We start from the raw sequence: 11,497 nt of genomic DNA on the forward strand, positions 1-11,497 counted from the left end.
AATTTAAAAAAATTACAAAAATAGGCTAATGAAGAAGTTGTGTCCTCCACACCTCACATGACTTCCGTTGTAATATTGTTGAAAAGTGAAAGTCATTAGCCCTTCCAACGACTTCAATGTGATGGAAACGATTACAAAGCATACGTAATTGATTACATTAAGTTGAAGTCAATAGGAGGTCTTTAATTTGAAATAAAAGTCATTTTGGTGCAGGACGACTTTTAATTGGATAATATGCATTGTAATCGATTACATGATACTTATAATCGATTATCAAAGGAGGACAATGAAACAATACTATATATAATGTCAAGTGTTTAAACTAAACTTGAAACAAACAATAACAAAGAGAGTTCAAACAACAACATTTTGGGTTGAAAAGACGAACTCGAACAAATTTTAAAACCTTGACCAAGACAATGTTAAGTTTGACCGAAAAGATTTTAAGCTCGAACAAGTTATATTAAGCTCGACAAAAAAGATGTTGAACTAGGTTAAACTCCACCAAATTTGATTAGACTTTATAAAGATTAGACTAACTCGTACCTAACATCAAGACAAAAAAAAATTTAAGAAAAAACAATATGTGACATCCCAATTTCTTACACTCGATATTTTATAAATAATATAAAAGATATTACACTGAAAATAATATTTCTTTCAAATCCACGTAAAACATTCATAACATCGTACTAATTAAATAATTAAAATAACTTTTAGAATATATAAAAATACACGTAAAAGTAATAAAAGAGTTTTTAATCGTTTTTATGAGATATTAGTATCTGTCTCTATCCATAACTCATTTTCCCTTGAGTGGGCCAGCTTTAGATTGTCGGGAGACGGGCTTGAATTACACAAAATAAATTATTAGAAAAATTGAAATTGGTAACGGTAATTGGAAAGTGGAAATTGAACAGGTGTAATCTCTGGGCAAAAGAAAGAGACAAAGTAATAGTTGGAGGCAAAATTAAAAAATGAATGAATGGGTTGTTAAACGGGGTTTTCTTGTTAGCTTGATGAGAGTGTTGTTCTTGGAAGGTGTTTGGAAAAAATGAATAAACAAATAGAGAATCGAGTTTAGATAGCTGATCAAGTTTGAACAAACAAACAAAGCTCATAAAACATAGGTAACTAACTCCACCACACTGGTCAAACCCAAAGCCTCTCTTCTCACCACAACCTTTCACTCTCAGATCTTCTCTTCATCTTCTAAACTCATACAACAACAACTGCAATGTCCCTTCCCTTTTATTTCTCCCTCTGTTTTGTTTTATCTCTTTCATTCATTCTTCCGCCTCCTTCTCTGGCCGTCAACGACACCGTTCCGTGTCCCTTGAACATCACGGTGCTCCGCGTGGTGGGCGGCGGCGCCCGGCCCTCCTTCGATTCCGGCACTCAGTGCCATTACATTTTGCAGGCGCTCCACCTCCTCCAGGCGGACTACCTCCGCCGCAGCAACCTCTTCGTGCCGCCGCTCAACGCCTCCGAGTCCTGCTGGACCTCCTTCCAGTCCTTCATCAACGAATTCGACCCGAACATCGATATCCGCTCTTCCTGCGGCCTCAAAACAGAGTGGATCTCCCAGGGCTGCATGAACATCACCACCAAACAGCAGTTCGAAGTCACCGCCCCCACCGCCGCAATCCAGGCCGTCCAAGGCGACTGCAACCAGTCCCTCGATAACAACGCCCCCTGCGCCCTCTGCACCACCAAAATCTCCAGCCTTCTCTCCTACTTTACCGGCCCAACCGTCGGGAACGTCTCCGATTGCCGAGCCTATACTTCCATCTACGCCGCTTCTCTCTCTGACCAGTATGGTGCCACTGACCCCGGAACCGCCAAGTGTCTCTTCGGCCTCGATTTTTCCTCCCCCGGTTCCAGCGGTAAGCGCCGAACCATCGTTATCGTCGTTTCCGTTTTCTGTTTTGTGGCTTTGCTTGTTCTTGCTGGGGTTTGGACTTACATTAGATTCAACAAGAGAAAGGAGTTTGCGGGAGGGAAGGGTGTTGGAAAATCTGAACTTGGTTTGGGTTTGGGTTCTGGGTTGGATTCCATGAACCAGAGTACGACTTTGATTAGGTTCACTTTTGATGAGATTAAGAAGGCTACTAGGAACTTCTCTAGGGATAACATGATCGGGAGTGGGGGTTATGGGAACGTTTACAAAGGAATGTTGCTGGATGGTAGTCCAGTTGCTTTTAAAAGGTTCAAGAATTGTTCTGTTGCCGGGGATGCTAGTTTCACTCACGAAGTTGAGGTTATTGCGAGTGTTCGCCATGTGAACCTTGTTACCTTAAGAGGTTATTGTACTGCCACCACCAATTTAGAGGGGCACCAGAGGATTATTGTCACTGATTTGATGGAAAATGGGAGTCTTTACGATCATTTGTTTGGTTCTTCCAAGAAGAATCTCAGTTGGCCTATTCGTCAAAAGATTGCTCTGGGGACCGCTAGAGGATTGGCTTATTTGCATTACGGGGCTCAACCTTCCATCATTCATAGAGATATTAAAGCTAGTAACATACTTCTGGACCATAAGTTTGAGGCCAAGGTGGCGGATTTCGGGTTGGCGAAGTTCAATCCAGAGGGAATGACGCATATGAGCACTAGAGTGGCTGGGACTATGGGGTATGTTGCTCCTGAGTATGCCTTGTATGGACAGTTGACAGAGAGAAGTGATGTGTTCAGTTATGGTGTGGTGCTTCTTGAGCTTTTGAGTGGGAAAAAGGCTCTTCAAACGAACGATGATGGGCAACCCTCTGCACTCACTGACTTTGCTTGGTCTTTGGTTAGAAACGGTAGTGCTCTGGATGTTGTTGAAGATGGCATTCCAGAGCCTGGTCCACCAGAAGTTCTTGAGAAGTATGTGTTGATTGCTGTGTTGTGTTCTCATCCACAGCTCTATGCTAGACCAACAATGGACCAGGTTGTTAAAATGCTGGAGACAGATGAATCGGTTCCTTCGTTAATGGATAGGCCAATTCCTTTTATTGCTGGGAGGATTGACATTGAAAAATCTGCTCTCAGTAACTCCGGTCAGCTCTGCAGTCCAACCGGTTATCAAGCTTATACATTACAAAATCAACGCAAATCTATTTGTAAAGAAGATGAGGAAGAAGAAGGAAGTTCAGTGGCTGATACTGTTACCACAGAATGAAACTGTGGAAATTGGATTGTTTTCCTCTAGCTAGTGTAAACGTGTAGACATGATTTTTTTATACATTAAGATTTTAGACTGTATCTTCTTTTTGAACGTTTTTTGTTGTAAAGGGAAAAAAGGTGTACAAAATTTGATTCTTTTAGTGTATGAAGGAATATAGACAATGCCTTTCCTCTTACCAAATTAGTAAAATGTAGAAAAAACTAAAACCCAATATGGTGCGTGAAGATTAACTGAAGGCAAATGTAAGTTCTGGTTTGTTGTTGGTATTATTACCATTGTTGTTTCCAATGGTTTCATCTCAGCAACTTCCATTGTTGTTACCATTTTTGTCAACTGTGCATGTCGTTCCCTACAGTTAGAGAGAGAAGGGAAGCAGAATCTCTTAAGCTTTATAAGATTAATGAAATACTACCATAAGCTAACAGAATTGAATATTTGGTTGAAAAGCTTTAAGTTATGTAAGATATGAAAATGGCAAATTATATTGATGTTTAACTGGATTATTCTGTGCTGATAAGTAGCCTAAGTGGGTTTTGTTTTATTGACAAGGGAACCTAATCTCCGGACAACATAGCATAGCTGGCAATCAGGCCAATATACAGATTCCGTTGTTTAAATATTAGGATTGTGAGGTGGTGGTAATATAAATTAATGCATTCCTTTTTAGACATCATGAGTGGAGTTTTAAAAAGCTTCTTAATAAGTGGAGCATTAGTTAATCTGATCTGGTTCTGGTATAGTACACAAATTGAATAAGAAAAATATGCAATTAGTAATCTGATACCGCTACTGTTTTTCTGTCATTGAGTCTTACGTTTTGCATAAAATTATAGTTTTAGTTTATTTAGGAGAGTGAGTTATTCTTATATTCAGTTAAATTGAAACGTAATATAAATCAAATTTAAAATAAATTTACTTTTTAATTGGTTTCTTTGTGAATCATCTAAGTAGAGGCAAACTTTTTTCCCCTCCACAGTCATCTAGAATCCGTTGTATTTGCATTCTTTTAATAATTAATAATTAATCCCGTACAAATTCATAAAAGGAGATTTGTTGTTCAAACTCAAAATTATACTCACATTAAAAATTACTATATAGGCATAGTATTTATACATTGTCTTATATTGTGTTTCGACTATCGAGGTCAACAATATAATGTTTTATAGATTGCGAAAGGGTCAAGATACTAAGTTCAAAGGAACGAATTTTCATGTTACCGTTTGTCCATGTCGTTTATTTGTTATGTTTAGAGGTTACTTGCATAAAGTTTTATAGATTTCAATGTGGATTTTTTATTAATAGCAATTTAATTATAATTCAATTGGAAGTAATTTCATTTTATCTTAAATTATTCAATATAAGGGATAATCCTTTATTAGATGATCGTTCAGTTTAACTTTATGATTGATCAATTACGAGTAGTTCGTTTGGTTTTGTCTGACTAATAGTTGATCGTCCAGTCTTTGATCGTTGCATCTGACTTGATCTAACGGCTTAGGACAACTAACTAAGGGGTCCCCTTCAACTGTAGATAATGTTGGACTTCACCTGTCATTTTCACCTTTGTTTTCTTCTTTTCTCTACAGATTAATCCTCCAACTTTCTCTTCGAATTTCAGGTAATAATGTTGAACGTTGATTTGTCATCGGCTGTGGAGTCTGTAGAAGGGGTGGCTGAGGATATGCTGATGATGCGTCATTAGCATCAGTGCCATTGTTAGTTTCCTTTTCGATTTTGGGATCAACCAAGCGGTCGTTAAACTCGATCAGTGATTTACTTATCAATAAATTCGTGCCTGCTACTTATATTGAGGCAGACGTTAAGTTGGAGATTGATGCATCTAATGAAGGAGATGTGGTCGCACAATCACTCCCTATCATTGCGGGTTATGATTGGGTAGCTCACAAGGTGAGGAATACGTCACATGTTTTTGTATGGGGAATCAATTGCCCAAAAGTTTCAACTTGATCGTTTAAGGGGAGCGAACAGGTATACCATGGGAAGGAGGGTAACCTAAAGGATTTCTTCTACATGTATTGTTACATGTTTAGGGAAGTACTCACCGTCTACCCTTCGATGACTTCCAGATAAGTGTACTCAGGGAGCTTAACGTGGCACATACTTAGTTTTATCTGAATGGCTGGGCTTTCATGCAAACCTTCGTCGTGTTAAGTTCGGTGCTCGGCGTCACTCCCACCCCCGCCATTTTCCTGCACTTTTTTCACACACATCCAAACATGAAGAGGGGTTAGGTTTCCCTCGTCTATGAAAATAGGAAATGGTTGTTTATTGTATACATCATCTCTTTCAAAGGGTTTAAGAACAAATACTTCAAGGTTGGAGTAAAGGATTTCGTCCAGTCCAAAGTTTTTAACGAGATCGATTGACCAAAGTTTCCATTGTATTAGACCGAGAGTCCTAAAAAAATAATGTCGTAGCATAAGGCGACGATGAAACTGACTGAGGTGGAAGCATTGGGCTGATCGACGTGCTACCCGCCGCCTCCCCTACCAGATTCTTGTCAATAACCTTAACTCTAATAACCTTTGCAGTGAGGTGTTTGGTAAGATGTCTTATATACTCGTGTTTGTTGGCCGATCGATGTTAACTTAGCTAAAGTTTTTGTTTTCTTTCATATTCAATGGCTTCTCTTAATCCAAAGAAGGTTATTTTCATAAAACTTGCCAATCATAAGGGCATTGGAGGGTTAGTGTGTCGATGCTACTCCAGGTCGTATGACTGCTACTGTTAAGGATTCTCAACAATCTTCTATTGGACGTTCTATTACCGATAAGTCGGCTATCATTCGTCTCAATCGAAGCCCCCATCAGTCGCCCCCCTCGTCAACCAACAGATAAGGGAAAAAGAAATCATCTCGCGAGGAGAAGTCTACCTCCTCACACAAAAGAAGCCGTAAAGAAAGCATATGATTGACTGATCAGAGACAGACCGGATAGTCAATTTTTAGTCAAACGAAATCAAGCAAGATCCTCCCGTGTTCGAATGGCCATGAAGTCGGACCGAAGGGTCATGTGACAGAGAGATTATCCCTAATGCTAAAAAAAAGGTAAAGTGTGATTAGTTCCGGACCATAATTAGGCTATTACTAATAAAGAGTTCATACCGAAATTTATAAATATAGGTAGCAGGTAAAGATGTAGATGATTTTAGCATTTATTACACCATTAATGTTTGAGTTGCCGATTTTTTACTAATTTTGATATTGAAGTGCTTTTTTTATATAACTTCCAAACATAACGGACGAATAGTAACATGAAAATGAACAATTAAACTAAGTATTTGGATCCCTTTGTAACTTATAAGACATTAAGTCATTGACCTCTACCTCACATTGAAATATTTGATGACCACAGTAAATATGAGCAACATCACATTAGAAGAATCACACAATCAACAAAACCCAATTGATATAGTCATACTTTATCTTAAATTATTCAACTTTAAAAATATTTCTTTATCACATTATTCATTTGATCGTTCGATTACAAATAGCTCACTTGATTTTGTCTAGGAGTTAACCGTTTGTCTCTGACCGATCAATCATACGATATTTATTGTAATGTCATGCGTTCCAAATAACATCATGGTATTAACACAATACTTGATATTGTGATTAACTAAATTTTTTCTAAAGATGATAACCCGTTGCAGTAAACGGTTTGTACCTGTATATTATGCATTATGTTTAAAAGAATTTGTCCTATTACTCTTCAGGCATTCGCACGAAAGATATTAGTAAATTATTTATACTTGCAAATATTTTTTAATACTTGCAAATATTTCAAAATATCTATTTAAACAATAAATTTAAACAAAAAATATCTTAAAATATAATTTAAATAAGATTGCATAGGAAATTATTTATATAAATAAATTTAGCCTGAAAAGTTTAGATAAGTTGTATGGTCAAATATACGTTTTAAAAAAATAAGTTTATGTAAAAATAACTTTAATATTGTAAGTTTAAATAAAAAAATATAAATTTATAAAATTAAATTTTAAATCAGTTTTATTGTAAATTTTCCTCAACAGCAATCACTTTATTTTTGTCTTTATTTTTTGTCACGTGATATTTTTAATAATATCCAAATAAATAAAAATAATTTACATAGATGTTATGATATTTATACTCACAAATAACGAATAAGTAGTTAAATTACTCACATACTTTTGTGTAATTTTTCATTAAATAAATCCATTTTTTTGTTTATTGAGGATTTTATTTGCAAATATCTATAAACGTCATCTTTTTTCATACAATACAAAAAAAATAAGTGGGTTGAGCACCATGATATCTATACTTATAATTCACAAACACAGTTTAAAAATTAATGAAGTGTTTTTTTTTTTCTTATAATTTTGTTCTTGTGTATTTTTATTATGGGTTAAAAAACCCAGTAATTGGCGTTATCTGTAAGTATTGTTATACGAGTAGAAGCTGGAAGCTATAATACTTTCAAAGTGGAAAGGGAGCTTGCAATGTATGCAAATGCGAATGATTATGGAGAGTTCAAGTGTATGAGTAAAGATGAATAAAGTAAATAATATATATCAAAAAATACTCAACAATTTATTACTTTAAATTCATTTAAAAAAAAATACAAAGATAAAATAATTATAAAAATATAAACTTTTGTATTTAAAAAAAATATATAAAAAATTTATGTGTTTCATAGAATAATTTTTGATTCATGTATCCTCATCTTCCAAGAGGTATACATCCACTTGTGACAGAACCATCTTCATTTTCACACCCTTCACAACTCCACACCTTTCCTCTGACTATCCATCATCTTTCACCGGCAAAATTTAACCAAGAAGAGAATCCCAGAAAGACCAATGGGTACTAAGCACAAATTTACCAAGGTTCGCGCACAAGGGCATTTTTTACATACAGTCCATCAGATATACAACAGCTAAGTAAGTTGAAGAAGAATCAGAAGGAGAGGGAGGTGGCATGGTGGTGGTGGCATTAGCTCCACCGCCATAAGCAACGCTAAACACGGCAGTGGCGATGAAGAGAGACGGTTGCAGCTGCCTTGTGCAACAGTAGAGGGGCTCGTGTCTTCGGACGGGAAACTGATAGCGACGGCCGCGTTGTCGATACCCAATCACGACGGCGACGAACGACGAAGCTGGTAGCGGAGTTCGATGCCCAATCATGGCAGCAACGAACTGCGGTGGTTGGATGGATCTACGATTTCTGATCCAAGAAGGAAACCCTCCCGAGAAGATGGAGAGGCTCGCCGCTGGCGCTGGCGACGACCGTGGTGCAAGCGCTGAGGCGGCGGCGGTACTAGGAGCTTCCCCGGAGGAGCTGGCCCGGTGACGATCGTGATTAGGGAAGAAGCTGCTCTGCCCTGAGCGTGAAGAAGATAAAGAGCCGTGTATACCGGCGACTGGTGACACCTCCCATAACAACACTGAATGTGATGGTTGGCGGTGGCTTCAGCTGATGCTTGGCTACTGGCATGGCATAGTGAGAATGGAAGGAGAAGTTGTACTCCACACGCATGAAGGGAGAAAAAAGAAATCGCAGTGGTTTCTGAACTAAGGAAAAGAGGTACTGGGCTTGGGCTAAGCAGATCTTGTGCCACCCCTGGTTTTCCTCTATGCACCTTTTATTTTTATTGGATTTTGTGTTTTTTTTATTATTTACTTCGTGCACTTCATACTTGTTAAGCCACACCCTTATGTATTTTGTGGTTTTTTTTAGGTTTGTTTTATTTTGCTTGTTGCATCCTTATTTTAGTGTCCTTTCCTATCTCATGCATATGAAAATCATAAAAATTCCAAAATATAATTAAAATCACAATATGATTTTTTTTTTATGTTTTTAAATGAGTATTTGTGTGATCATTCAAGTCGTTCTAATATTTAATATGTTTTTTTTAAATATTTAAATAAGGTTATAAGGGTAAAAGTACTTGTGCGATTACTTGAGTCGTCTTAATTTTTAATATTTTTTTTTCTCGAGTGATTAAAATGTGCTTTTAAAAGTAGGAGTACTTGTTTGATCATCCACATCATCCTAATACTCGATATCTTCCTTTTTTGTTTAAATAATTAAATAATAGTATGAGTACTCATATGATAGTTCACATTGTCATCGTGCTTTAATATTTTTTTAATTAATTAAATAATAATATGAATACTTGTGTGACAGTTTGCGTCGATCTAGTATTCATTATTTTCATTTTTTTCAACGAGATAAAAAATACCGACAAAATATACGAAATTTTCAAAAATTAAAAACACCAACATTTTCAAATAAATAGTTTCCTCCAAAATGACATGAATAGATACTAAGGTCAGAGTTCTTCTTGGGTTCACTTTCCAAAAAAATCCAAAATAATTCATAATCATTTCTAAACAGTTTTTCCAGATAAATAACTACTTATCCTTAGGAGCAAGATCAATCTTTGTCAAGTCATAAAACCAAAAAAGTATTTTTGTTTCTTTATACTTGAAAACCACATCAACTTTGTACATTTAATTAAAGTTATAATCTAGTTTACCCTTCTTCTTTTGTTTGTGCTTGTGTTTTTTATGTTGATGTATTTTTTATTTTGTGATGATCATCTTGTGGGTATGAATAAAGGAAGATGAGGTATCTTTGGAGTAGACATTGATGGATGCTAAGGCTTAGATTTCTTTAGATTAATATTGTAAATAGTTCGTTTATTCAGTTTGTATATAAAATTCAAAATTTATAATTGTTTTTAAATAACTGTAATTTTATATTTTATATTATATTTTATAATTGTTCTATCTTTTAAAATATATGATGACTATAATATACTTAAACGCTATATTTTAGAATGTTACGGAAATAGTTATATTTAATAACATTATATTTCATTTAAAATAAATTTTCATTATTTTGTAAAAATTACTTCATTAATATTAAAACAATAAAACAAGTGGATTCATATATAGACACATATCCAGGTACATGATAACATTATATTTAATTTACAATAAATTTTCATTATTTTGTACAAATTACTTCGTTAATATTAAAATAATAAACAAGTGGATTCATATATGAACACTTATACAAACATATACTAGGATAACATCGGATTCGATTAGACATAAATAATATTTGGATGATGATATTTAGATAACATTTGAACATTGATTACGTGTCAATCTTTGATTGGTCAAAAATTACTCCACAATTAATAATAATAATCATAAATATTATTGTGGAATAATTTTTGACCAATCACAGATTGACACGTAATCAATATTCAAATGTTGTCAAGAAAATGTTGTCTAAATATCATTATCCATAACGTTTATTTATTATCCAACCTGTAAAAAAAAACATATCATCCGGTTACCTCATAAATACTCGTTTAATTAAAATATGTGAATATTTGATATGTTTTAAAAAGTATATTTTATATTTTTTTCAAAATTAAAATCTAAACAAAATTTTAAAAATTTATAAAATATAATATAAATTAAATCGAAATATAATTAAAATGTAATTTTAATTAAACTTAACTTAATAAAACAAATTAATTTTAATTTTCATTAAATTTAATTTAATAAAATATAAATTAAATTTTAATTTTAATTTTTTAAATAATATATAATCAGAAACACAAACAAGATATCCAACAAATATTAAAATAACTATTATTCAAATGCCACTAATACTAATTATCTGATATATATATATATATATATATATATATATATATATATATATATATATATATATATATATATATATATATATATATATATTATAAAAAAAATTCATATCCATTAATTTTAAACAAACATGAACATATAAATAAATATTTTCTTACGTATCAGAAACTCTTTCTTGTTCTGATCCAGTGACATAAGCTAATATATAAGTTCTAAAGAACCAAATATAATATAATATTTTTATATAAATCAACAAATGTGAGGCCCACCTACACCTAAATATGGACAACCATATTTAATAAATATTTTTTTAGAATATTCCCTGCCATGTAATTTCGTTAAAAAGAAAATGATATCAATTAGGTAGAGCCGTTAAATTGGGTCACAATCCGTGATCCAACCCGGTTCACCATGGGTTCGGGCCGGGTTGGGTTTGAAAAAATTGAATTTTTTTATATGGGTCATATTTTAACCTGCCTCATTTAAACCCGACTCATGCGGGTTGAACCTATGGTGAGCCGGATTGGCCCGCCAACCCACCTATGTAATTTTATTTTTTTAATTTATTATTTTATTTGTGAAACCTTAAAAAATAAAATACTCTCTTCACTCACTATGTATACCAAAAAAGTAACATCTGCT

The 11,497-nt window shown here is 34.2% G+C and overlaps 1 protein-coding gene across 1 annotated transcript; it reads left to right on the top strand.

The window, feature by feature from the left end:
• The first annotated feature begins 896 nt into the window (after nt 1–896).
• On the top strand, nt 897–3,435 carry LOC106757093 (probable LRR receptor-like serine/threonine-protein kinase RKF3). The gene has a single exon (XM_014639681.2). It carries the CDS (start codon nt 1,238–1,240, stop codon nt 3,158–3,160), a length of 1,923 nt encoding a protein of 640 aa, XP_014495167.1. The 5' UTR covers nt 897–1,237; the 3' UTR covers nt 3,161–3,435.
• Nucleotides 3,436–11,497: the final 8,062 nt, after the last annotated feature.

Source organism: Vigna radiata, chromosome 3, assembly GCF_000741045.1.
Source record: "Vigna radiata var. radiata cultivar VC1973A chromosome 3, Vradiata_ver6, whole genome shotgun sequence".
NCBI lineage: Eukaryota > Viridiplantae > Streptophyta > Magnoliopsida > Fabales > Fabaceae > Vigna > Vigna radiata.